The sequence below is a fragment of the Mauremys mutica genome, chromosome 2 (genome assembly GCF_020497125.1).
Source record: "Mauremys mutica isolate MM-2020 ecotype Southern chromosome 2, ASM2049712v1, whole genome shotgun sequence".
Classification (NCBI taxonomy): domain Eukaryota; kingdom Metazoa; phylum Chordata; order Testudines; family Geoemydidae; genus Mauremys; species Mauremys mutica.
This window is the reverse complement of record NC_059073.1, coordinates 299,615,077-299,642,752: the sequence shown is the minus strand read 5'-3', so window position 1 is coordinate 299,642,752 and position 27,676 is coordinate 299,615,077. Positions and strand designations below refer to the sequence as shown.

At 43.5% G+C, this 27,676-nt stretch overlaps 1 protein-coding gene across 1 annotated transcript in view; it reads left to right on the top strand.

Annotated features, from left to right (window-relative positions):
* The window catches only part of LOC123364461 (transmembrane channel-like protein 2), a 54,744-nt gene that overhangs the window by 22,257 nt on the left and 4,811 nt on the right, over positions 1 to 27,676 (top strand). Inside the window, exons 9-17 of the mRNA XM_045006625.1 lie at positions 1,812 to 1,954; positions 3,225 to 3,372; positions 6,443 to 6,631; positions 8,580 to 8,759; positions 10,103 to 10,255; positions 14,338 to 14,466; positions 19,876 to 19,943; positions 21,230 to 21,469; positions 23,966 to 24,091. Coding sequence (XP_044862560.1) covers positions 1,812 to 1,954; positions 3,225 to 3,372; positions 6,443 to 6,631; positions 8,580 to 8,759; positions 10,103 to 10,255; positions 14,338 to 14,466; positions 19,876 to 19,943; positions 21,230 to 21,469; positions 23,966 to 24,091 — 1,376 coding nt within the window. The remainder of the gene's footprint in view (positions 1 to 1,811; positions 1,955 to 3,224; positions 3,373 to 6,442; positions 6,632 to 8,579; positions 8,760 to 10,102; positions 10,256 to 14,337; positions 14,467 to 19,875; positions 19,944 to 21,229; positions 21,470 to 23,965; positions 24,092 to 27,676) is intronic.

The following is a 27,676-nucleotide window of genomic DNA, read 5'->3' as shown; positions in this document are numbered from 1 at the left end:
GATTTTACAACGAACTGATTGAACTGGGTCTAGTGTACAGCCTAGGATATTGTTTTAGTTGTTCTGAAGTCCTGATCAGAAGCACAGATGGGAGCTTTCCAGAATGTTGTAGCCAGGCAGAGCTGGATTAATGCAGGGGCCTTAGGGGCTGCAGCCCAGGGCCTCAGACTAAGGGGGGGCCCCCACAGGCCGGATGCAGCTCGCTGCTTCTTTTTGTCCGGCCTGGCAAGTCTCTGTGACGCGGGCAGACACAGTTCCCCTAGCCTCATTGCCCCCTCACCCCACCCCGGGGCTGGAGCTGCAAGCACCAGCTCGCCAATGTGTCCCTGTGGCATGGGCTCTGCAGCTCCCATTGGCTGGGCACTGCAGCCAATGTGAGTTGTGGGGGGAGGAGGGGAGCCTGCAGCACCTGTGGGCATGGGCAGCATGTACCATGCAGAGCAGCCTCAGTAGTAGACAGGTTCGGACCTCAAAATTCACCCTCTGACTTGCTTCCACTCACCTAGACAGATTCTTCTGGTCAATAATGGGGCAGTGTGTGTGTAGAAGGGCTTATTGGAAGCCGATTGGAGACAGCCAGTTGGGGCTCAGCTTGGCCCTATATAAAGGCTGCCCAGGAAGGGAGAAGTCAGTCTGTCCCAGATCTTTGACAGGGGAAGGTCTGTCTCCAGAGCGGGCAGACTAGCACTGTGGACAGCGCAATGCTGGACAGGCTTGGGGAGCAGAAGGGAGCTCTAGCCTGCGGCCTGCCAGGCTGCAGGCCCTGAAGGGAAGGGCCTAGTGCAGGGGTCGGCAACCTGCGGCTCCCGGCTCGCCCGGGGAAACACCCTGGCGGGCCGGCCCGGTTTGTTTATCCACCGCGTCGGCAACTTCGGCCGATCGCGGCTCCCACTGGCCGCGATTCGCGGTCCCAGGCCAATGCGGGAGGCAGGAAGCCGCGGCCAGAACATCCCAGAACATCCCTCGGCCAGTGGGAGCCGCGATCGGCCGAAGTTGCCGACGCGGCGGATAAACAAACCGGGCCGGCCCGCCAGGGTGCTTCCCCGGGCGAGCCGGGAGCCGCAGGTTGCCGACCCCTGGCCTAGTGGGTGCAAGGGGCCATAGGGGAAGCAGCCCAGGGAAGTGGACAGACAAGGGGAGAGAAGAAGGACAGTGAGGCTGCTGCCAGAGGGTCCCTAGGCTGGGACCCACAGTAGAAGGCTGGCCTGGGTCCCCCCTTTCAGTACACCCAGCCATCGACCATGAGGAGCGGCCATCATAGACTACATCAGATCCCTGACAGGAAGGATTAGACTTTGGGGGTGTGATTGGACATGGTGGCTGGGGTGTTGGAAGACTGCTGATCACCTTCCCCACCACCACCCTGGAAGGGGGTGTGGATGGACTGAGGGGAACTGCTGGAGGGCAGTGGTCCAGAAGAGGATTCCGCAAGCTGGGGAGCGACGTGGGCTCAGATGCCAACCAAGAGTGAGACACCACCAAGAGAGAGCGCTCCACTGGACTGAGCTAATTCCCGGAGACTTTCAGTAGGAGGCACTCCGGTGGCGAGTCCCAACCTTGTCACAGTGTGTATCAGGCATTTGATAAGGATAGCAGTGGAGTGGTGTTTCAGAAACTAGTTGCTAAAAAGCCAAGATTAACTCAAAAAATATAGAACTAAAATACTTCATCATTAAATTGACTATTTTAACTTGCAAAATTTACAAGAAAGGTTAAAACAATCCAATGGCCTTCATTCTTGTAAGAGAAATGCACATAGACAAGGAATCAAACTTATTGGTGGGATTTTTTTGTTTTGTTTTATTTTTTAGGGTTATATCAAATATTCTGCTCTTTTTTATGGCTACTACAACAACCAACGCACAATTGGCTGGTTGAAATACAGGCTACCGATGGCATACTTCATGGTTGGAGTTAGTGTATTTGGCTACAGCCTGATGGTGGTTATAAGATCGTAAGTATAGTTTTTTGGCTTTAGTGTTTTCCCCTCTTCCTCCGAGATTCAAACTAATCTCTATTGCATTTCACCTTTCTCCTCCGCTTACTGTTAAAATAGCAGATTTAGGGACATGGCATGGCACTTTCAGTTCAGTTCCCCGGTGATTAGAATCCGTGTGACAATTTCAGAAGACTTTTAGGGCCTACTTTACCAAAGAACCTGCTCTTGCATTCTTTGTACCCCCAAAACCGCACACTGACACCAACAGGAGCTGTGTGGTCTTCACAATGAGTACACATTAGATCCAAACTCTAATGAGCAAAGCAGGTGCATACCCAAACCAATCTGCATTGGGCAGAATAATAAAGTTTTGCACTAATCTATCACCTTCTAGTCAAGGATCTCAGAAAGATTTAATTTAGCCTCCCAAAACACTGGAGATAGACGTTATTGACCTCATTTCACAGATGGAGAATTACAGGCACAGAGTTAAGTGATTTGCCTGTGGTCACACAGAAAAGTTCTATTCCTGCTTTTGAACAGACTATTTGCTGACTCCACATCATGTGAGTTAACCACAAGACTACCCTTCTTCCCCATAGGAAAGTGTAAGCCAAATGGATTTTTATGTTTATTGAAACAGGCATGTTGCTATTCAGTGCACACAAAATCTTGAGTTCTTTGTTGGAATGAGGCACAGAAATGTATCCAGACACTCAGATGTGCTGTACATTTACAATATTACTCTACTCCAGCATTGTGTAACCATTGAAATCTCTCTGGAACATCATGTTGTAGCTGGTATATCTGACAGCACCAGAAATTTGTTTTTCTTAATCTAAATAGCATGGAAAATAGCACAGACAGTTTGATGATGAGGGTGATATTTATTTGTATTGTCACAGTGCCTAGACATGAACCAGAACCCTATTGTGCTAGACACTATACAAATAATTCCTCTCCTGGTCCATTTATGAATCCTCCTAAATTTCATTGAAGTTACTGTTATTAAAAATCCTCCAATATAGCTATCATCTTGTAATGAATAGTGGAACTGCATCATGATATATAGACTCAGCCCTCCTTAAACCAGAGGTGTTTATTTAAAGAAAACAGCTACAACCAGACACAAAGCAGATACTGCCACATAACTTGAGTCCCAGCTTTGTTTTCCTTATTTACCAGGAATCACAACTTGTCTGAATTTCTATATAGCACACAGGGGCATCTAGTGGCTGAATAATATACTGCAAGTAAACACATTGCCATTTATGTCCTCACACAGGATGGCCAGAAATGCCAACGAAAACACAGGAGATGGGGATGACAACAATTTCACTTTCAGCTGGAAAATGTTCACTAGCTGGGATTACCTCATTGGCAACCCAGAGACCGCAGACAACAAATTTGCATCTATTACAACCAGCTTCAAGGTAATATCCAAATGGCATACACTTTCTCTACAGGGGAGATGCTACCAGAATCCACCTTAGCAGAATTTCAAAGGGGAAAAATTAGACAATAACCTGGATATCTATATAACATCCCAAAGTGCCCCCGGGACAAAATGATTAACCATGGTGATTCTAAATTCCTATGTTCTGAGAGAGATTAGCCCTAGCCATGATGCATTAATATGAACTTTCCTAAATCCAATGGGATTCAGATCCAAGGATCTGGTTTGGAGCCCAGCTCTAATACCAATATAGAGGTTGCGTTTGTTTTTATTTCTAATATAACTCTCACAATCTGCCAGTATACAAGCTGAACTTGAATGAAGGGGATTTGGCAAAAATTCTTTGTTTAGCTTAATACATGTTTATGGGAAAAGGAGACAGACAAGGAGTTTGTGTACATTTGCATTTGGGTCTTTGCTATCATGTTACGCAATACCAGCCAAATTCTGATTCAGTTATACTGGTGTGAATCACAATAACTCTACTGATGTTAATGGAGTCATTGTGAATTTATACTGGACTAGTTGAGAACAAAGGTTGGCCCATATTGTATTAATTCCGAAGAAAATTGTTATGGAGAAAGCAATTATTGAGAAGATCCACTGTAGAACTTTTTGAAAAATGCCAGTTATATGCAGGAAAAAAAAATAATATCCCATGAAAAGTTTTGGTTTTTCAATAAAAATCCAGAAGACAAAAATGGAAAAAAGTTGTCAATTTTTCAAAACCATTTTCTATTTTAACACATCAGGCATTGCTAACCATTTTTGGTTTTGAAAAGCAAACACTCAACACTTTTACTGAAAACCAAACCAAAAAGATTAATTTTTTAACTGTACATTGTTACCCCCCAAAAAATTCAGCTTTGGAGTTATGGAAAATTTTCATTAACATTTTGGTCAAAAAGCCATTTTTTTTCCATGTAACAAAGTTTCAATAAAAGTCAGCCAGCTAAGATGAACTCCGTGCATAGAAGAGCCCAATATAAAATGGATTGGGTAAAACATTTCTAGCATTCTTGAGAGGAGCAAAGAGCAATTTAGGTATCAGCACACCTGAAATGGTTTTACACACTGAGAAAACCAACTGCATAGATCATTGTGGAAGGAGAAGTCAGTAATTAAAGGTGATGTTCAATTTCCTAAAATACAAATTCTTGAGCTGAATCCTACATCAAAGTCCTTGAATTTCTTGAACTTAATCCTCTGCATTACTCACACTCAAAGTAAGACCTTTGAGAAGGAGGGAGGTGACATGTGCATCAAGCATAGATAAAAATGGAAGGATCTTTGCTACAACAGAAAAGCCAGTTTTAAAGGTGTATTAGATTTAGGGCTTATAATGTCTAACAGTAGACAAACAGCATCTGGAGTGCTTGCATTAGTCATTTTAGTCTTCTTTATTTTAATATTTGCTGTTGAAAAGTTCATCCTTGAAGCTGGTAAAACTTTTGGGTACTCTCCAGAGAAAATTACTGGCTCAGGCTGCCAAGTAGTGAGCGGGTTTGTTCTTAATTTCTTTTGGCTCAATCCTGAAAAGCCTGGACCATTTCCTTTATTGTACAGGTAAGCAGGTAGGTAGGGAAGATTTAGGATCCTAACAATTCAGAAAAATGCAACATCAAGTCAGAGTAAGTGGCTTTTAAAAAAAGATCCAGTGTGGGGAAAATTCCTTGTAATGCTTTGAAAGAATGGCTTTACTCAGCTATAATCTAAGCAAACATCTTGGACAGTAATCTCCCTGGTTTTGAAAACACAAATTCCACAAGTGGTGTGATAAGGCAAGGGGAGGGTGCTAAGAAGGCAAATGTGGTACAAACTCAAACTCAGATTGTGGAGGACAAACTGAACTAATGTGACAAAGAATCTGAAGGAAAGATATTTTTCAGTTGCTTAGATACCAATGCTAGGAGTCTGGGCGACAAGCAAGAGGAATTGGAATTCTCATTGATGAGAAGAAATTTGATATAATTGGAATGTTAAAATCACTGGTTACAATCTGTTTAGGAAGGTCAGAGTGGGTAAAATTGGGCGGCACTTTACATTAATGACACCTTTTTAGTTGATAACTCAGAAGGGCAGGATCTTGAATGCATTTGGATTAATATGCTAACTAACAAAGGACAGGAGGGGGTACTGGTGGGGATCTGTTACGGACCACCAAATCAAACTAGAGAACAGGATGAGTTACCCCTGAACACCCAGCTATAATGTGTGAAAAGAAAAATTGTGTTATGGGAGACGTAAGGTGAAGGTTCCATGTGACCAGTAGTATAACATTAGAGTTTCTAAAAAATATATTTATAGAAAATTTTCCAATGCAAGTAGTATTGTACCCAACGAGAAGAAACTTAATTATGGACCTCACTATGACACAAAAAGACAATTTCATTCCTGGACTGGAAGTTGGTGGTTGCCTAGAGACTACTAATCATGATCTGATTACATTCAATCCAGGCAACCCAACCAGAAATATATGCTTCAAAAAATCCAAATTTTTCCCAAAGCTGAGGAAAATTGAGTGAAATTGAGAGGAAATCTTTAAACATAAAAATATGAATGAAAATTAGGCATTCTTTAAAAAGAGAGTTTATTAGATGTCCAAAAAGCCATGATTTCACAGTCATAGCTCTCAAAAATAAGATAGAGAAGTGGCTGGATTACAGGTTATGAGTACCCTTATGGGGAGAAAAGGGTACTAAACTGTTCTTTAACCTAGTAGAGAAAGGCATAATGAGAAGCAATGGCTGGAAGATGAAGGCATAATATTTAACAGTAAAGGTATTAACTACTGGAATATTGTAACAAACTTCCCAGGGAAGTGAATCTCATGATGTCTTCAAATGAAGATGGGATGCCTTTCTGGGAGATGTGCTTTAGTCAAACACAAGGCCTCATCCTCAATAACAGCATGGGGTAACTGGATGAAATTCTATAACCTGTTATAGACAGGAAGTCAAAGTAGATGATCTAATGGTCCCTTCTGGTTTTAAACTCAATGAATCTATGTATCTGCCACAATTCTTTAAATGTATCTACTTATAAAGGAGTCTATTGTGGATGAGCAAGAAAGTAACAAGGATGAGAACATCCATCTGAGAAGATTCCTTCGGGTTCTGGCGAACGTGCTTATCATATGTTGCTTGTGTGGAAGTGGCTACCTCATTTATTTTGTGGTTAAACGGTCCCAAACTTTTTCAAAAATGCCAAACATTGGCTGGTATGAAAGAAATGAGGTAAGAAGAGTTTGTTTCTGATTTTCTGTAATATTGACTTTCCTTGGAAAGAAGTGTAATTGTTAGCATGAAGATAGCTGCTAAAACAAAAGATTGTGGGTTCAAGTTGCACATCAGGATTAAGGTTAAAATGTTCAAAAGCACCAAAGTGTACATCTAATACGGGGTGGGGGGAGTAAGTCTCAGAGTTTGGATCTTGGGCTTGTGGTACAGGGCAAAAAAAAAGCTATGTAGACATTTCTGCTTGGCATGGAGCCCAGGTACTGAGACCTACACACCTTGCTGGATTTCAGAGCTCAGATTCCAGCTCAAGCAGGAATGTCTACACTGTTATGTTTTAGCTCCACAGCCTGAGCCATACAGGCCTGAGTCAGTTGATCCAGGCGCTGAGACTTTCTGCCACAAGGTTGTTTCTCCCCTCAGCCCCAGTGTAGACATAACTGAAGTGACTTAAGTAACTAAGTCCCATTCATTTTCAATGGGGCTTACGTGACTTAGGTGCTTTGGAAAATTTTACCCCACGTCTCACACCAGGAATTGAGATGCAGTATTGTACTAGAAGGGTCCCTTGACTGTTAGAGGTGCCCTCCCTTCAGATAAAAAGTTAAATGGAGATCCCTTCTGTCCATTGCTGATAGATCTGGTTGAAAAATAGAATCTCCGCCTCATGGGAAATGGGGAGATTTTGATATTTGGTTTTGTTACATTTTAAGGCAAAAAGTTGAAATCTTGGAATTTTTCACAGAATGAAGTATTCCTGAATGTGTTGTAACCTTATCAAAATGTTTCATTTCAACTTCATTTCAGCTTTTGTTATAATATATAAAAGTTGAAATGATGAAGTCCAAACTAAATATTTAGATCATCTCCTGTGAGAATTTTGACAAAATTGACACATTCCTGCAAAACATTTCAATTTAGTCGAATCAGCATTTTCCAATAGAAATGTTCCCTCAGAAAAATTTCAACCAGCTGTAGCCTCTGAGGCTTTTCTGCTGATATTTTAAGATCTCATGGAATTTTCCCCAAAAGAAAAAAAGAGACATTCCTGATGCCCAACTTCTGGCCAGTGTTTCCTCTCTCAGTAAGGTAGGTACTAGAAAAACCTGTATATTCTGTCAGGGACTACACAAATGCAACTCTTCTTAAACTCAGCGTTGTACATGTATGTGACCAAGGGCACAATTTGTGCATCACTGCTGTTTTCATAAGAAAACTGAGTTCCAGATATATTTCCATCCTAGTCAGCAACATTCTTAAAATTGTGAAGGCGACACTCATTTTAAAAAAAAAAAGATTTTATGCACAAGCTGATAGCTTAATTTCTATGATATTCTTGCTACATTAAAATAGGACCATTGGACCTCATTCTGAAAGGCCTCAGCTCTCCTTAAAGTAAAAAGGGAGTTGTGGTTAAGTAAGCTCCTCACAGGACTGGGGTCACAGGAGCATCTTCTGTTGACCTCATCCAACATAACAACATAAGTGTCCTGGCAAAATACACAAGTCATCCCAGCTTATTCAGATTCTGGGACTGTAGGAGGTAAAGTAATTAGATATGCCAGGAATTGAAGTCATTTCAGCTCAAAACACCTTCACAAGGCCATCAAAAGCTCCAATCACTTGCTGACTAACTGCCTGCAGTCACTGAATTGTGCAGATGTGTCACTGTTTAAGCCTTATTACTGTAATTGGACTTTGTTAATAAGGAGCAGGGACTAATTTGGTGACATGCTACCATATAGCATAACTGTTTCAGCACTATATATATGTTAATACATTTCCTGACCTGCATTAATGGAAAATTGCAGACTCTGAAAAGAGATGTCAGCTTCCTCTTCATAGGAAGTGAAGTGGCCTTGATATATGAAATACTATAAAACCTATTTTGATAAGTGCTGAAAATAACATTGTTGTTGTTATTAACAGTAATATCCTCATTTGGCAGGTTGAAATTGTTATGTCCTTGCTAGGAATGTTTTGTCCTCCACTGTTTGAAACCATTGCTGCCTTAGAGGAGTATCATCCTCGCATTGGATTGAAATGGCAGCTGGGACGTATCTTTGCTCTGTTTCTCGGGAACCTCTATACCTTTTTATTGGCCCTAATGGACGATGTCAATGAAAAGGTAAGCAGCACTACAATGAAAGAGAAAACAAGACTCATATGTTCTAGAATTCTTATAGCTAACATGAACAAAAGGCTCCCTTGCAATAGGATATTACTGATTTTTTCCCCATTCATATGTATATAAAAAGGTATATATGTAAACAGAGGGATTGTCTTCTGTAATTGCTGAAGATTAGAACAATTTGAATATTTTTATCTGACACTGTTGGCAGTTTCTACTAATGCGCCACCTCAGTTATAATTTTTATATCTATCTTTAAAGTTTTCCTATTAGAGTGTTGCTGGCTGATAAAGAGCATAGAAGGGGATAAGTGTCTAAAAATGATCCACTGAAAAGCATTTTAAATTGAGAACAATAAAGTGAATCTGGAAAGTTTATTCTGCCCTGAAAATGATAAAGTGAGCAATCATAAATGTGAAAAATCAGACTCCCTCTGAATCCTTGTGAAAAACATCCACAACAGTGCAATTTTTCTGTTAACAGTGGCCAGATTCTGATGCCTTTACTCACCTTGCATACAATCTTACCACAGAAGAAATCCTGTTCACAACCAGAGAGCTGCCCATGGAGTAAGGTGCTAATTAGCATGAGCAAGGGGATCAGAATCAGGCCTAATATGAGCACTGCCAGCAGCAGGCTCTGCAAAGGCAACTTTTTATTCATTCAAACCTTATTTCTAGCTTTCTCCATTCAAACATGACCTGTTTAAAAAAGTGCTTTCAGGGAAGGCAAATATCCACCCTTCCACAGCAAAACACAAGGCCTAAGCACCTCTTAAGCCCTAGTAACTTTTCAATTGTAATGAACAAGATTAGTTATATCCTAAGCTGCAGTGGTTCTATATGGCAGGGGAGACTGGAACCATCTCTATCAATCATCAACCTGCTATCCATCCTGATAAAAAAGGAAATAGAATGTGTTCCCTCCCGTTTCAAATGCTCCCGTTTCAAATGCACTACAAAATTGTGTGTGCAGTAGCAGGGTCCACACAGCCAATTAGTGCATGGCAGGCTAGCGTGCTGTAAATTCACAGCTTGGCTTGCTGCACACTAGGTTTCTACATAGATAAGCCCAGATGCTATTATTATTTGCTTTGTGAGCTACTGCTCTTGTTGGAACCCAGAGGCTACATTTGTTGTAGGTCACTATTTATATTAAAGATGGCACCTACATATCATGGTGGTAGCCACGGTAGATAGATTAAAAACTGTACAGCTTGGGCCTATCTGGATTTGGGCTGGAGCCTGAATTTGCCCTACATGTAGGTGTACTCTGACCTGGTGTATTGGTTTAGGCCCAACACTAGAGGTTTTCAGCTGCATGTGTCTCTTCTGTTTTAGCTGACTGAAGAAGTGGTGATAAAGAACATCACACACTGGACCCTGCATAGCTACTATAACTCATCTGCAACAAATGACAGTGCGGTTACTCCACCTCCTATTGATCCTGCAGATGTGCCTAGAGGTCCTTGCTGGGAGACAACTGTGGGCATTGTAAGCAGTTTTGGGGACTTTGGCTATGATAATATGTAGAAGTTTCTTAGCGGAGTCTTTTTTCGTTGTTTTTAATTTTACCAAAGTCTTTGAAGTTTTCTGCCCAAATGACCAATATGGCAGGCCTGCACAACTCGTAAAGTGGTGAGGGCCATATTACTCCAAAGAAAACAGCTGAGGGCCGAACCCCTCCTCCCCGGCCCTGCCGAACCCTCCCCCCAGCACCACCCAGCCCCCTGAAACAAACCCCACCCGCCAAGCGCCGCCCACCCCACGGAAACAAACCCTCCTTCCCCAGCACTGTCCCGCCGAAACAGCGGTATTGAACCTTGGTAATATGTTATAGCGGGCCCCTAAGGTAGTATAATTAAGGTAAAAGAAAAATGTCTTTTTGCTGGAAGTAGAATAAGATCTTCCCCCTACTTTGTAATCAGTTGCCCTATTGAATGAATGAGGTGTGACTGAGGAAGGCATGGAAGGCAGCACCTCCAGACAGCTGCAACCCTTGGAGAGGGGATGGGAGCCAGACCAGATCAGTAGAACAGGTCAGCCACCGACTCGTAGCTCGCCACCTCAGCCCCCTACCCCCCGCTCGCCTCCTCAGCCACCCACCTCGCCCCCGGCTCGCCTGCCTCCCTGCTTGCCTTCTCAGCCCCCCCTCCCCGGCTCACCTACTCATCCCCCGCCACTGCCCACCCGCTCGCCTCCTGAGCCCCCCACCCTTCCCCGGCTAGTGATGAGCTGCCAAAATCTTAACAACCAGTTCCCTCCTCACCCCACAAAGGGGTTGTAGCCTGCCTCTGCCCCCCGGGACTCCTGCCCCATCCAACCCCCTGCGTTCCTTGACACACACCCCGGGACCCCTGCCCCATCCACCCCCCTTCCCTGTCTCCTGACTGCCCCCCACTGCCCCATCCAACTCCTCCTCTCATTCCTTATGGCCCCCTGCCCCATCCAACTGCCCCTGGAACCTCTGCCCCTGACTGCCCCCCCGCCACCCCATCCACCCTCCCCCTCCTTCCTGATGGCCCCCCGGGGACCCCTGCCCCCATTCAACCCTCCTGTTCCCCACCCTCTGACCGCCCCAACCCCTATCAAGCCCCCAACTCCCCCACTCTATCCAACCCCCCCGCTCCCTGCCCCCTTACCGCGCTGCCTGGAGGTGGCTGGCGGCACTACAGCCGCACCGCCCGGCTGGAGCTGGGCCACGCTGTTGCCGCGCAGCGCCTGGAGCACCGGGTCAGGCCAAGCTCGCAGCCCCCCTGCTTCCCGCGAATCAGCTGTTCACGCAGGAAGCCTGGGAGGGCTGAGAAGCAAGCGGTGGCTTCGCACTCTGGCCCAGGGAGACTGAGGCGGAGGTGATCTGGGATAGGGAGTGGTTCCCCTGCGCACCCCCAGGTTACCTGCTGCGGTGCAGGTGGAGCGGCAGTGAGTTGGGGTCGGCCGCCGTCTCACCTGCCCCCTCGCCACTGCCCGCCCGCTTCCTCAGCCCCCCTCCCCTGCCGCCAGCTCACCTGCCCTCCCTGCCACTGCCCGCTCGCTTCCTCAGCCCCCCTCCCCTGCTGCCGGCTCACCTGCCCCCCCCCCCCGCCACTGCCCACCCACTCGCCTCCTCAGCCCGCCTCCCTCCCCTGCCGCCGCACAGTGAGCCCACGTGGACCGCGCGTTGTGCAGGCCTGCAATATGGGGTGCTTTTAAAAACTTCCATGCAGTAGCAGCAGCACTGATGTACAGCACAGGGGCCTGGAAAGAGCCAAATACCTCCTCAGAGCTTATGGAAGCACTCAAGCTACCACTGACAGAAGAAATTACAGGCATTCCTCCCCTCACAAATGAAGCTCTATGAAAGGAGATTGATCTTGTGGGCAGAGCACGGGCTGTCATGAGACCCAGGCTCTATTCCTGGCTCAGTTCCCAACTCAATGTTTTGCTCTCAACATTTGGGGCAAAATTTTCAGGAGTGGCCACCAAGTATCCCAACCTGAGATACTTTCAAGAAGGCTGGTTTTCAGAAACACAGAGCAGCCAAAACTGGAAGCTATTGCAATTGGTGATACAGACTGTATTATCAGTTTGGTCGTACATTAAAGAGTAGCTTCTAATTTAATATTATTCACTATGTTTCACCTTTCACCCAGTACCTAATATAAAGAGTAGCTATAGTGCAATATGGGGGAAGCTCTGAAATCAACCAACAAATTGTAAAGAAGTTTTAGCACAATTTGTTTTGGGAAATGAAATTCATAACAGAACAGTTTATGGGGTAAGCCTCATTAAATTCAGAGCTTTCTGTGAGCACGTTTGCAGAAAGCTATGTGGTAAATCAGAAATAACCACCTCAGCATGCGTATGTTTTAGATTAGCACTGGACCTGCTCCTATTTCCTGGGATCACAATGTATAAGGGAGACAAGGTGGGTGAGGCAAAATGTTTTATTGAACCAACTTCTATTGGCTTAAAACCACCTTCACTGAAACAAGAACAGTACACCAGAGAAGTAGATCACATCATGGAACAGACCACTCTAATTCCCCACAGAACCTGCTTCAATACAGCAAAAAAGCCACTGACCACACATCCCTAGTTGTCAACCACCACCCCACACTGGAGCCCATACAAGGTATCAAACAATTACAACCCATACTTGATGGGGACCACATCCTGAAAGAAATCTTTCCTGAACTCCCTCTCCTGGTCTTCAAAACAACCCCCCCAACCTCATCATCTGAAGCAAGCTCTCCACAGACCAGGCCCCACCAACTCAAAGTGCCACTAGCCCCTGCCATAGCACCACATGCAAAACCTGCAGACATATTTCCATTGCTATGATGATCAATACCCACCCCCCACAACACACCTTTCAAGATTCCTGGGTCCTACACAAGCCTATCATAATATACAGTGTACCTCATCCAGTGCATCAAATGCCCCAACAACTATGCAGGGGAAATGAGACAATCACTATGCTCTCAAATGAACTCACACAGATAAATAATGCAAGACAAAACCAGTATATCACCTGTGGGTGAACACTTCTCACAAAACAATCACTCTATATTGGACCTCTCAGTCCTCATCCTCAAAGGAAACCTGCACAACACCTTAAAAAAAAATGAGCTAGGGAGCCCAAATTCATAAAAAAAAACCTCTATCGAGTCCATGATTTTTTTGTGTCTAGCAGAGACCCTGATTTTATGTCTCATTACAACAAATCTGTAATCCACTAACTCTCCTTTGTGCTATGACTGCAGAGGTGTTACCTGCCCACTTCATTTTGAGTGGTTTCTTGCAGTGTGTGTTAACTCCTTATGCTTAACAATCAGTACCACCTTGTATTTAGCTCTGACAATCTGATTAGCTTTCCCAGACTTCTAAAAGAGGCTCTGGGGAGCTCGAAAGTTTGTATCCTTCACCAACAGAAGTTGTCCCACTAAAAAGATAATACAGCTCTACCTTGATATAACACTGTCCTCGGGACCCTAAAAAAAAAATCTTACCGCATTATAGGTGAAACCGCATTATATCAAACTTGCTTTGATCCACCAGAGTGCGCAGCCCCGCCCCCCGGAGCGCTGCTTTACCGCATTATATCTGAATTTGTGTTATATCGGGTCGAGATGTACCTCACCCAACTTCTCTCTCTCATATCCTGGGCCAAACACAGTTACAACAACACTGCAAACTATACATACGGGAGCCACAGAATTTAGATGATCTGGTGGTCCCTTCTGGCCTTAGTATGACCTCCTGTATATCACATCCCACCAACAGCGCCCAGCATCTGCACTCTAAAGCCAAACAACCATAATGAGAACAGAACAACTGAAATTAGACCTAAATAATCAAAATTAGACCAAGAAGGCCAGCCAGCAATTGATAGTTGGTGGCTGTAATGCAGCCTGTGCTTCTTGAAACACACAGATGGCAAGTATTACCAAAAGTCAGAAGACAAGGAAAAGACCCAACTTCTATTCTGTTTAAAGGTCACTCGTGGAGAGAAACAGATGAAGGGAGGATACAGTCTTATCATGCACCACTTAAATTACAGTAGCTAATTTCTCTTTCCTTGTGTTCAATTGCAGGAATTTGTAAGACTCACTGTGTCTGATATTCTGGTGACCTATGTAACCATCCTGGTGGGAGATTTTATTCGTGCTTGCTTTGTCAGATTTGTGAACTACTGCTGGTGCTGGGACCTTGAGGCTGGATTTGTAAGTCAATGCCTTAAAGCTGAAAGGATATAAGCAATTTTTAGCCATTTATTTACATCTTATATTAGTTTTTTTAAAATGCATCAAGCCTTATTACAATCTAATTTGATATTTTAATTCATGAAGTGTGTCCATGCAACATTTCTCTGCAGGTCAATAAAGCTCACCTTAAAAAACAAAAACAAACAAAACCATCCTGCTCTAGTCCTACTAAGATAAGGACTGACTGAACCCTGCAAGATTCAGTCCATTTTGGTGTTCGTGAACTAAACCATGCAATTGAATTCACAAGGAATCAATTGTGTGCTCACTTGCTGATTTAAATTTAAATTAATTGGAGATATACCAATCTCCTAGAACTGGAAGGGACCTTGAAAGGTCATTAAGTCCAGCCCCCTGCCTTCACTAGCAGGACCAATTTTTGCCCCAGATCCCTAAGTGGCCCCCTCAAGGATTGAACTCACAATGCTGGGTTTAGCAGGCCAATGCTCAAACCACTGAGCTATTCCTCCCTCCCTCCCCACCATTGAAATTCACTTAGCTGAACCTTCAAGTCCTCCCCATTTAGGTCCCCTTCTCAAGCCCCAGGACCTCCCTATTGATGGCACCCACTATAGATGAGGCAGGATATCTTAGTAACAGTATGAATCCTATGCAATATTTGCCCTTGAATATAGTGTTCCTTCTGCTTTATGTACACATGCAGTTTTTTCCAGGCTGAATAAACAGTAGGTGCAAGAATTCACCTCAGGCAACATGGAGGAGAATAATGCACACCACTTATATCCAGCCTTACTTAGACCCTTGGAAACTACATCAGCCACTCCAGTAGCTAACCCAGAGACCAGTTTAAAAACCTATGTGTGTCATGGCATGGATTTACCTAAACTATAGAAGCAAAAAAACAACCAACCACTAACAAAGGAACTCTGAGGTTAAGAAAACATACAATCCAGAATCACTTTGAGCTGAGAGGAAGTCTCCCCACTTACAGCTAGACACAAAAAGAAAGGAACTGAAGCAGTTAGGGCTGCATGTCCTTTTATAAGCCCAGTTTATACATTTTTTGGTGCTACAAGAGAATGCTCATTTGGCCTGTCAGAGGCTGGCTAGATGGACTCAACCTTGACCATGGTCTAGCAACTTAGGGGTAACTAGTGATCCCAGCTGGGTGTGATGGAGCTTAATCAGAATGACTGTCCCCAGCTGCAGAAGACAATTTAAACAGAGCTGAACTCAGGTCAGAGGGATGAGACTCATGAGAGAGGAATAAAGAGGGTTCCTTTCCTGGGAAAGCCCTGGGGGAAGTCAGGCTAGAAGAGACCCACAGGGATCAGGTTAGGGTCCTGTGATCCCTGGAGAAGAGAGGCAATGTGGGGAATCCTGCTGGGGAAGGAGCAGCCTACAAGAAACTGTGTAGGGCCCAGGAGTAGATGCAAAGCAGAAGGGTGTAGAGTGGCCTGAGAGGGGCAGAAGAAGTTATTAGTTTTAGAGATTTATTGTGAATTTACAGTTGGATCTTTTGTTATCCTGGAAGGGATCTGAACTTTTAAGTGACCTGGCTAGAGAGCTAGGCCATGGAAAATGCAGACAGAGAGAGGCCATTGTGGGGCCAAGAAAGTGGACTGCCTGCAATGCTGCCTCTAGGCATGAAAGGGTGCACAGGAGGTAAGGGCACACTAGAACATGGCCCAACAGACAGTGCTTTCCAGAATGTTCTTGAAGCTCAGCATTGCTTCCTACACTTGTAAATATGCCAAGGCAACTCTCTCAAACTTACCAGTTAGTGGTGAGTAACTTCTTGGTCATTGAGCTCTGACTGCCAAGTGAATACCCAGGGACTGGTTCCCTTTCATCCCCTCACAGCTCATTTCACAAACACCACAATGAGCTGAACTCCACAAGGTCTCATAAGCCCTAATAATTCCAATAGAACAATGAGCAGATTTCCTTCCACAGTGCACTTTCTGCTGGTCAACAGACACACTTCACTAATTAAACTTATGAGGGTGTCCCACTTACAGCACTAACCCTTATGGGGTTACAGGTTATATGCCATGGAGTTTAGCATAGCTGCCACTGCAGTGAGACAGAAGTGTTTACCTCTCCCACTGTCCTGTAGAGTGAAGTTGGGGTTAGGGGGAAGGTTGCTTTCTGCTTATCCAATAGCCCCTTAGGGTGATTTCTGTGGGGGAGGGTGCAGCACTCCCTCCTCATGCAAGCAGAGAAGAGAGCAACATGGGTGAGAGCATATTTTTAGACTAGTAATAGGTGCTTGAATTCCCCTTGCCCCATAGTGCTTTGCACTTATGGGACACTAATAGGAACATTCTTCAGTCTTTCAGCTCTCAAGGATTCTCACAGTTTCATTTATGTCCATCCTGTGATTTTGCACTTAAACATCTCGTGCCATCAAGATTTTCCTCCCAGTCTTGGCAAACTGCCTCCCTGTTCCTTAAAGTTTCCCATATGTATGGCTTGATTTGTTATGACTGACACTTTTTATTCAACCTGTATGCCACGGAGCCATCAGTTCTGCATTTTAAAAAAGGGATGCGTCAAGACTTCAGTGCCTGCTACAGCAGGTCATACTTTACCCTAGGCCTTCTCAATCTCCTTCACCCATATGTCTCCCATCCAGTACCCTTCCTTTGTATACTCTCTTTCAATAGTAAGGAAGTGACGGAAGTTTTCTAGAGTTAAATAAATACCCACCCCTCTCTTTTGCTGCCACTTTGCTTAAATCCCCAAATTCCATAGCAGGGCACATTTTTCAATCTGAAGAAGTCAGAGATTCAAACTGTGTGTGTGAACCATGTTCATGAATCTTGCTTTTGTGAGAATCTCAGCTTTTATGCCCCAGCCTCCATTTCGACTCCCCCCTCCTTTCTTTTTGTTAGACTTGTTTGATTTCCTAAGAGTTTTCCTCAAAACAACCTCTACAATGCTATTTGGGGGGTTCCTTTTATCCTTTCCGGCTGTTTTATGAGACACCCTCCAGGAAAGCTATGAAATACGCCTCTTGCATCCTTCAGGCACTTTTTAATAAATAGGAAAAAAATGGCTTATTTTACATCTATTCACCATCTCTCAGGGACACTTAAAAGTGCTGCTTTAGGATTCATTATATGCTCCCTACTTCCTTTGTCTCTGGCCCTTGACACAGTCATGCTACATAATGGTTTTGTAACCCAGAAACAAACTGCATTCAGAATTCATCACAAGCTTACCAGGCTTAACAAGCTAAAGCACGTGAACCTTCAGGGGCTTGGGGTCTAATCCCAATCCCCCAGAGTTCAGCAAGAGCAGTACAAGGCTAAAAGACTATCTCCTTCTCAAGCAGTATACCCCAAAGCAGTCTGTCTCTGGAGGACAGCAAAGAGGAGGAAGACCATCAGGTAATTCTTTGTGCCTGCTGCACACTACTAAAACAAGATCATTTACCCATAAGTTCAAACAACCACTCCCTGAAACACAGGAGCTGAATATGAAGTCCAAGAAGAACCTGCTGTTGCTCACATGCTCCTCCTTTTGTTGTCAAATTCAGTGAAACTTAGTATTCAACTCACAGGTTGGGGTTGACTGAGAGTTAAGCATCCTAGCCCAACTTGTGTTACCAGATGAAAGGCTGGGAAATTTATCATTCTTCAGAAGATCAGAGCTCTAACTAGATATTTTAGTGCCTGGGGCAAGCAATCATATTTGCAATCTAGGGGCAGGGGAGTGGGTGTGTGTGTTAAGCACGACATGTGCCTCCCAAGATTTCGGCCTTCCATTAAGTGCAGAGGTTTTAGGGCTTACAAGCATCATGGGGAAATTTAAAATAAGCATGAAAATTATGGGACAGAAATGATATTATGGAATAGAGAACATTGCATTATTGGAAGTTGACCCCTGGCTCCCAGTCACCACTGAGTGAGTCATTTCTGTCCCACTATGTATTGCCAAAACTACCCAGAACACAGTGAAATGAATAGTGGCAAGTTGCATGCTTGGATACCTATCAGGATACACCGCACTGTGCATTGACAGGAGCACTGCCGGTGAGTACACGCTGCGCCAACGCAAGGAGCCACGTATGCACGCACACAAGTAGTGTACTAACTGCAGCAGCTGTATGTCAACATAAATTGTGTTGGCAAAACTTTGAAGTTAGATATGGTGTCAGACTGAGCAGTTTTAATGACACTTTGTAGTAGGACTACTGTTCCCTTGGCCGTCTCACAAAAACAAGATGCCATTCTTTCAGGGAGCATTATTTCTACTGAACAAAACAAAATTATGCATCATGCTTGACCTGCCTGTAGCATTTTAATAGATAAAAATCTCTCTCACACACACACAATTTACAGAATTACAACCATTAGAGAGAGAAAAGACCTTTTAGCTTGTCTAGTCTGTTTTACCACCACCCATTTCTGAATCCAGGGCAGAATTGTACCCTGGAACATATTACTCTATTGTTTCTTCTGTCCAGTTTTTAATATCCAGGCAATCAGGCTTTCACCATCTCCCCTTGGAGATGAATGCCACCGTCTGGTAGATCAAATACGTATCTATACCATACTAATACTATAGCACTGTCAGCTCCTACAACATCAAGAGACTCTGTTTCACACAAGGCAATTCTGCCCTTTGGTATTTAGACAGATAGGATAGGTGAGGCATAATATCTTCTATTGGATCAACTTCTGTTTGTGAAAGACCTGAAGAAGAGCTCGGTGGAGCTTGAAAGCTTTACTCTTTTGCCAAAGAAGTTGGTCTAAAAGATATTACCTCAGCCACCTTGTGTCTCTCAGATCCTGCGACCAACATAGCTATACCACCACTGCAGAAAACTTTGGTATTTAGGTAGTTCAGTACAAAATGACACCACATATTGGACAAGCCACAAGTCCTCTCAGAATTACCCCTCTCTACCCTTCCCCCAACCCCCACCTCACAGCCTGCTTCTGGGAAATTTAAGCAAATGGTTGTAGTCAGGGTATTTTTCACTCTCAACCTTGTTATAACCACTCAAACATTAAACATCTTGCCAAGATATAATTAGGCCAGTGGGCAGATACAGCAGCTGGAGAAGTAAAATAAACCCACACACTGTCGACCTTTTCCTCATAGCTGACTCTATTATTCAAAGATTCAAAACAAGGACAAAGTAATTCCAAACACTTGGTAACCACCACCAGAGGCCTTCCCAGCTTTCAGCAAGAGAGGAGAGGAGGCCCACAGTGCACAACTTCCCCTTGGTTTTCATAGCTGCACAGGTTACCTACTCAATAGACAGGCAATCTGGGCTCTACTTGGAATCCCCTAACACACTAGAACTTAATGAGCACCTTTATACCTTAGCAAACCAGGCAACAGCAGATCATTTATGTATAAATTATTTCCCCCTCTCATTTCATATAGCCCTCCTATGCAGAATTTGATATTAGTGGTAACGTGTTGGGCTTGATCTTCAATCAAGGAATGATCTGGTAAGATATCTTTGCTCTCCCCCCACCCGCCCCAGACCCTTGGAATGGAAAAATCCTTAACAGCACTAAGAATTCAAGAGACTGGTAATGCAGCTAGATTTTCCAAACTGGATGGACTGATTTGCATGGGTTTTTGTTTGTTTTAAAGAAGTTTGACTTTTGTTCCTTGCTATTAAAAACAAAACAAAAAACCCAGCTCATTCTTCACCTTCACGTACAAATATTTGGCCGATTTTAAATGGAAATTAGTACTGCAGATCCTGACCTACTCCTTTTATAGGATTATTTTTGGATGATAAAATTGACCTTTCCCCCAGATTATAGATCTCTTAAGGATGACATAACCTATTTTGATTTTTCTGTTGGGGAGGGAGATCTGCATGCTTTGAGCATGTTACCAGGTGGTACAAGTTTGACCATTAACAGATGCATCAATTGGGTGGAGTTTGGGCTGGAATAAGGCAATCAGGGCCAGGGCACAACCCAACATGGGGACCCACACAGCCATCACCAAGCAGTGGCCCCCTTCTGCCTTCACAGTGTTGGGAGCAGTGGCAGGTGTCTCCTCAAAGCAGCAGCTGAGGAACCTTGTCTACTCTGGTGATAAATAGCTGGCTCTAGTGGTTACTACTGCCCCCTCTGCTGGAGGCAGTCTGCAGACTTAGGCAGATGTCTCTCTACCAGTTATACTCAGTGAACATTTTCATGGTTTTCTTTCCCAACCATGAAGGCTAGAAGCTTTGTTTTAAATGAAAGGTTAGATTCTGGGCTGGTCTACACTACGGGAGGAAATCGATCTAAGATACGCAACTTCAGCTACGTGAATAACGTAGCTGAAGTCGAAGTATCTTAGATCGAATTACCTACCGTCCTCACAGCACGGGATCGACGTCCGCGGCTCCCCATGTTGACTCCGCTACCGCCGTTCAGGTTGGTGGAGTTCCGGAGTCGACAGGAGCTCATTCGGGGATCGATATATCGCGTCTAGATGAGACGCGATATATCGATCTCCGAGAAATTGATTGCTACCCGCTGATACGGCGGGTAGTGAAGACGTAGCCTCAGATGCACTCATGTCTCTACATATATGCCAGCGGAGGATGGATGCTCCTTTGGGAGTAGTCATTTTCTGCATGTGGTGGGTGGAAGGGAAATGAGAGCAGCATAAACTGACCTAGCCAGAATCATTTCCATGTGTACCTGTCACCTATGCTAATGTGTTTGCTGATCCTGAAGTAGAACCCTAGTCTAGGTAAATAGTGCTCTCTTTTTTGTGTTTTTTTTAGGATGGGATCCTTTTATGCACCTGGACTGGTTGGTATAAATGTGCTGCGCTTACTAACCTCCATGTATTTTCAGTGCTGGGCAGTTATGAGTAGCAATGTCCCTCATGAACGCGTGTTCAAAGCATCCAAATCCAATAATTTTTATATGGGACTCTTGCTATTGATCCTGTTCCTAAGCCTACTGCCAGTGGCCTACACCATAATGTCCCTCCCTCCTTCCTTTGACTGTGGACCATTCAGGTATGAAATAACGACAAGCCTGAATTCTTCTTCTGCTTTTATGCAAAAAATAGTGTAATAAGTAAGGCATGTTGCCTAACAAGGACTGTATAATATTTCTATTCTGGTCTAGTTACATTTTTTCTTTAGAACATGCACCAGTGCATCATGACCAATACTGAGTTGCAAACAAACAGTCATCTAGGGTGACAAACCTACTCCTAGATAGCAGAATTCACTGAGTCTCCTGCCATCTCCAAAACCAAAGTATCCCATAAAACCTCTGACACCTATTCCTGTCGTTCCTCCTGAAAAAGTGCAATGGGAACCAACAGAGGATTCTGGAGCATATCCATGGAGAATGGATGTCTGTGTCTGAATATGATGCCCTAGAATAAAAAGTCCCAGACACACATTTCAATGTTCTGCAAAGAAAGAGGAGCCCCAAATGCCATCTTTCAAGGGCTTCCCGATAGTCAATAGCTACCGCAACATGTGATCATTTTTGTATTTGGTGGAGGAATAACAGAAATCAGATTGTTCTGAGCTTCTCTGTTGCTACTTTATTAATGGTATTTCTCTCTGTGTTTCCAAACCAGCACCGCACAGAGTGTTCAAGGGACTGGATTAATATGCCCATGATCTTGGATTTGATTTAGTAACATTATTTCCTGGTGCACACTGAGCCTGACTCAGCAAGGAGCCAGATTAGAACAAATCGTTTCTTTAGTTGCACTGTCTTAGCTTCTTCAATTGCTAATGGAGAATGTCAGCAGAAATCTGTGGAGAGCTGGAGAATGAGAGGAAATACCAAGATTTTCTTCATTTATAGACCAGACTAGCAGGATTTAATTATCTTGCCCTTTAAAAGTACATCACAATATCCAGCCCTGTGTTCTCAATCCTGCCCTCACATACACAAACACCCACAAACAATGACTTGTTACCCTCTAATGATTGTTGAGTGTTTATGTTGGAATGAGTTAGAAATCTCCTCCCACGGCAGGGCTCTAGATCACAAAAGTTACCAGACTATCTGGAAACTTCTTGGCAGACTCAGGAGAGATGACTTTCCCCCTTTTTTCTCCACCCGCCTCCCTGAAGTGGACTCTCTATTTCCTAGGCTGATTTATGTGAGCGGAACAGTGCAGGAAACTTCATTACTCATGCTGTACCTGGTTTATAAAACAAAAGTACTTCAATCTCCACAGCCACTACCTTTCACAGACATGACAGTCACATGCAGGGCTGGCCCTTGGTGTTTTGCTGACCAAAGCAGAAAACATTTTTCATGCTCCATGAGCAGCCGAGTGGCGGGGTCCTCCCACTGAGTGGACACATGAAAGTAAAAAGTCCAATATCATCCACTACAGTACTTGCACACAGTCATGCACTACTCTCAAAGACAGAATCTGTACATAGACAGATGTGAGTGGTGTACCTGAACCACAGGAGATTTTCAAAGTCCATAAATCAATTCACAACAATTCCCAAGCATTGTCTGAAGCATTAAAGAATTATTTCAAACCTTGAAGCTTCTCTTTCAAAATCCACTTGTATCTTCCTTGCTCAACCCTCTCAGCACAGCTCCCACCATAATGTTGAGGATTTGGCTAGTAATGTACCATACTTGACTAATGCAGATGGGTGAAACTGGTTCAGCCTCTATGTCTCTGTTGACCCTTGTCATGAGGATGGACTGTGACTTCTTCCAAATTGGAGTCCAGAATAATTATTTTAGCTCTTAAATAACCAAGAATACAGTGAGTCTAAGGATTATGAGTAGGGCTAATATGACCCACAGAAATGGTCATGATTTGACTCCAGCACTGATTCACAGAATCATAAGTGTTGAATGCTATGAAGAAACCTCCTAGCTTATGTAACCCATCCCCTTTCCTGTGTATGATTATTTCATTTGCACACAGCAGATTCTCTAATGCTTTATTCAGTCTAGTTTAAAATTACTCCTTGAGTGGGCTTCCTATTAGTGATCATCACAGATTGCTAATTTCGATCTTACTTAGCTGTTCTTGAAGTTGGCTCATTAGTTAAAGCATTGATTTGCATAAGCAGAGCTATCTCCACAACAAAAAGACCATCTTCAATGTGATATGAAAGTCACAAATCTCAGATTTTTTTTTTAAGTCTGTAGGATTTGTGTGGATTCCAGGGAAATAAATAAGTAGAGCTCATGAAGTAACTTGGAGAGGTAACATATACATATATATTAGTGCTTGAAGCAAGTTACCTTTGTAGAGGTCATTCACACAATCAATACCTCTAAAAACAGGTAATTAGAACTCAAGAAAGAGTGGCTAGACTGAAAGATATTTGTAAGGAAGTCTCTTCAACAGTATTTTAATATCTGAAGTCTCAGTAGCAAACAACACGTTGACAGACAATGAAATAATTTTATTGTTCTTTATAAAAATCTTTTAAAGTTGTTTAACAAGGCAGTACTGTGGCCTTTCAGTAACCAGCTACAATGTGTAATTGGTCGTTTTATCTTTCCAGTGGAAAGAAAAGAATGTATGATGTCATCCAAGAGACCATCAAGCAGGATTTTCCACTTTTTGTAGCCAAGATCTTCAGTTATGTGGCAAATCCGGGCCTGATTATACCTGCAGTTCTGCTTATGGTGTAAGTTAGATTTGCAATAATACAGGTTTGGAGAGAAGGGAGACTTGAGAGATCATGAGGTTTTAATGAGATACACAGCCTTTTCCCTCTAGATTGCAACTAGATAGCCTAGATCAGCAGTGATTAAAAGTCACAGCTGTGATTAGCACATGTAGCTTTAAGGACTGTTGTGATTATTTGTGGTTTCTACAATTTTAATGTCTGGAACATTCTGCATGGCAGAGTTCAAAAGATTTGCTGCTTGAAAGCAGCTGGAGTTGGCTGCAGTTGGCATTTAGGAATGAAGTAGCTTGGAACTAAGAACCCCTCTCACTGCTGTAACTTGACTATTTTTTTGTTGCTTTCTTGCTTGGGTGTTTTTCTGAGCCAATTAAAGTGTCAGATAAGCCAACTGTGCCTTTCAATTTATCAGATTTTCAGAAACATAACAGCTACCATCTGAAAGTTTTTCAGAAGCTAGTGTGAACAAGCATCTACATAGCTAAAACTACCACTGCCGTTGATTGTGTCATAATTAATGACTGCTAGTGGCCACAGCCTTGGTTTTATGTCTCATCCACTTCTTTCTCAGGAATAATTAGGTAGCTTTGAATCATTTATAGTCCCTGATTTCCTGCCTCCCTCCTTATAATCCATTAGCTGCTACCACCACCCCTGCTATTGTACATACAGTAAGATAGGTCCAAACTGGGGCCAGTCCCTTACATTGATCCTGCTCCAACATATAACTAGATTAAAAAGAGAAAATGCAGCTGCCAGCATTTCACTTAGCTCTGAAAGATACTGCATCTCTTCCTCCTAAATGAAGCAGATAAGGCAACCTGCAATGCAGCCTTAATACAAAAAATAACCTCTGCAAACAGTGACGGGTGAATCATAAATTTATATTAGCTTGGTTTTAGTGGCAGGCAGCCACTCATAAAATGTGCTCTCTCTTTCTAAGAACTGAATTCATTTGTTTCTGGAAAAGGAGGGGGAATTGTGAAAGGAGAGGGGGTGGAGAGGGAACAATTTTAGATGACTCCTATTCATTTACACTGTCTCAATTGCCAGAGAGTACATTCTAGATATTACATTTTAAGTGAAATTGTTTTGTCTCTGTTTCCTCTCTACTTCTAGTTGCCTCATTTTTCTGGGAGAAGCTATTTTACATAAACAAAGTTTATGAATAGGTAACCAACCCTCACTTGGGCTAATAGTAGGATTTGAACTCAGGACCTACAGAGCTGAAAATCTGACCTTTACTGCTGGAGTTAAAGAACTTACCCCCTTATGGAAAACAGTAGCAGACTCAAACCTCTAATGTGGACCAGCCACTAGCCTGGGGGAGCAATCCACACACACCTAGTGCAAATTACTTATATTGTCACAAAAATCAACTGGGGGACAAATCACATGATGTGTAAGATGCAGCTTCTCAGAGAGCCTACTCCACCACCCTTTTTCATGGTATTGCCCTGCCTCTCCTCCCTCCATCAAGTCCCCTTAAGTGAAGATCAAAAGCTGTATGAGCAGCTCAGTCCTAAAATGCCGACCGTAATTTCACTCAGAGCCATAAGGTGCAGTGAGGAACTGGAGCAAATCCAGAATAACTGCAACAAATATATGAGAGAAGGAACATAGGCTGACAAAATGCCACAAGTAGCATGGGAATGCATTAATGCCCTGATGGGAAAAAAAATTAACCAAGTTCACATCTATTGATTCACTTGTTAAATAAGTTGTGAAATGGGGAGAAGTTCCAAGATTTGAAGATGATTACCGCTATTAATGAAGGGATGCCACAGGACTGAAAAGGAAACTGGAATCTGCAGAAAGGAAAATTGATTTACTCAGAGTAACTCAAAGATCTGGAGAATAAGGGACAGAGAAAACAGAGAGCCAGTGGAGACCACAAGGGCTCTGAAAGAGCAGATTCCAGTGATCTTTTCCAAAAACATGGTTCCTTCAGGCAATTAAGTGCAGTCAGGTCAAAACCAGACATACATGGAGGGTCTTAGAACCAAAAGCAACAGATAACCAACAGATGTTTCCATGAGCATAAGGAAAAAATTCATTTCCCAAAATGCTGCATCACTAATATAGAGTAGATGGAGGTTTGTCTTAATTACATAGGAGAGAGCTCTGCAAACTTCAGTATGTTCTTTCCAGACAGACCTTTTATGTACACGTTATTCCCTCACCCACCCAGGAAGTATATAAAAAAAGGCTTCAAAATAAACTAGTCATCCTCGACAGACTTGCCCTGTCTAGCAGTGTTTGGATTCACTCTTTTTAAATCTACCCTACAAAAAGCCTTCTAACTTGGTTTCCAGCTCACTGAATCTGAGCCATAGCTATGCAGTCAAACTATGAACTGTCAGTAAGCTTTGCTGTTCCAATATTACTTGTTATATACTAGAATTTTTTTTTTTAAAGCAGTAGCAGCAAATTGATGGTGCTTTTCCAGGAATGGTTTGGAGTCACTGAGCAGATGATGTTTGGATTTTAAAGGAATAAAATCATTCTACAAAAGCAGGAGGAGACATTTTTGACAACCAAAATATTACTGGCTGGCTGGCGGCAGTGGGGATGAGACAGTCCCAGACACTTAAGCATGTTTTTAAATATGTATCTCTCTGTGAGAGAAAGGCTGCCTGCCACTGCCAGTACATCTCCTCTGATTCCTTTGGCTTCTGATTCCCTCTAGCGTGGCTCCTACCTTTATTTTATTTTATCTTTGGGGGTGGGCTTGTCCTCTTTGTGAGAGAAAGAATCAAGCCCAAAGCCCATGACTGCACTCAAAACTGGCTCTAGTTTACATGGTTTCTCAACCTGTGCCTATTAGTAAGAGTTCGGTTGCAGGCTGTGGACTGGAGCAGTGCCTTGTAGAAGAGGCAAGACTCTTCAGTGGCTAGCCTCAACTTGGAAGAGCTTGGCTCAATTCCCTGCTTTGCCACAGACTTCGTGGGTGACCTTGGGCAAGTCACTTAGCCTTTGTGTGTCTCCATTCCCCATCTGTAAAATGGGGATAACAGCACTGCCCTAGCTCACAGGGATGTTGTGAGTCAAAATGTGTTAAAGACGGTGAGGTGCTCGGGTACGACAGTGAAAGAAGCCATACAAATATCCACAATAGACATCAGCACCCTGTTGTTCTCTATTACAGTGTGTAGGGGGGCTGCTGTGAAAGTAATGACTGCTCAAAACAGACCATGTTCATCCCTAGTGTGACTCTCTTGAACTTAGCAGAGCTACACCAGAGATTCCTTTGGCTCTTTAAATGTAGCCTTTGGGGGTTGGTCTTTATCATGAGATCATTGGGAAGATGATACTGAAGTTTTCACTGGCCCACCATCACTTTGCACAATAAGTTTGCAAACAGAGCTGCCAGCTTTTGGAACCCACGCAGTCTGCGACACAGAGACTTCCTTTATTGCCTGGGGGAAGAGGCAATTTGTATAACAGTCTCCAGTTTAACTCCCATCTGAGTGCAGTGGCTGGGGAAAGGATGATGGAGCGAGTTGGGGGGAAACAGACTGAAGGTCATTTGTGGAAGGTAGAAGAGGGAGGAAGGGTTTTTGAGACTTAGGGTGTTGCCAGTGA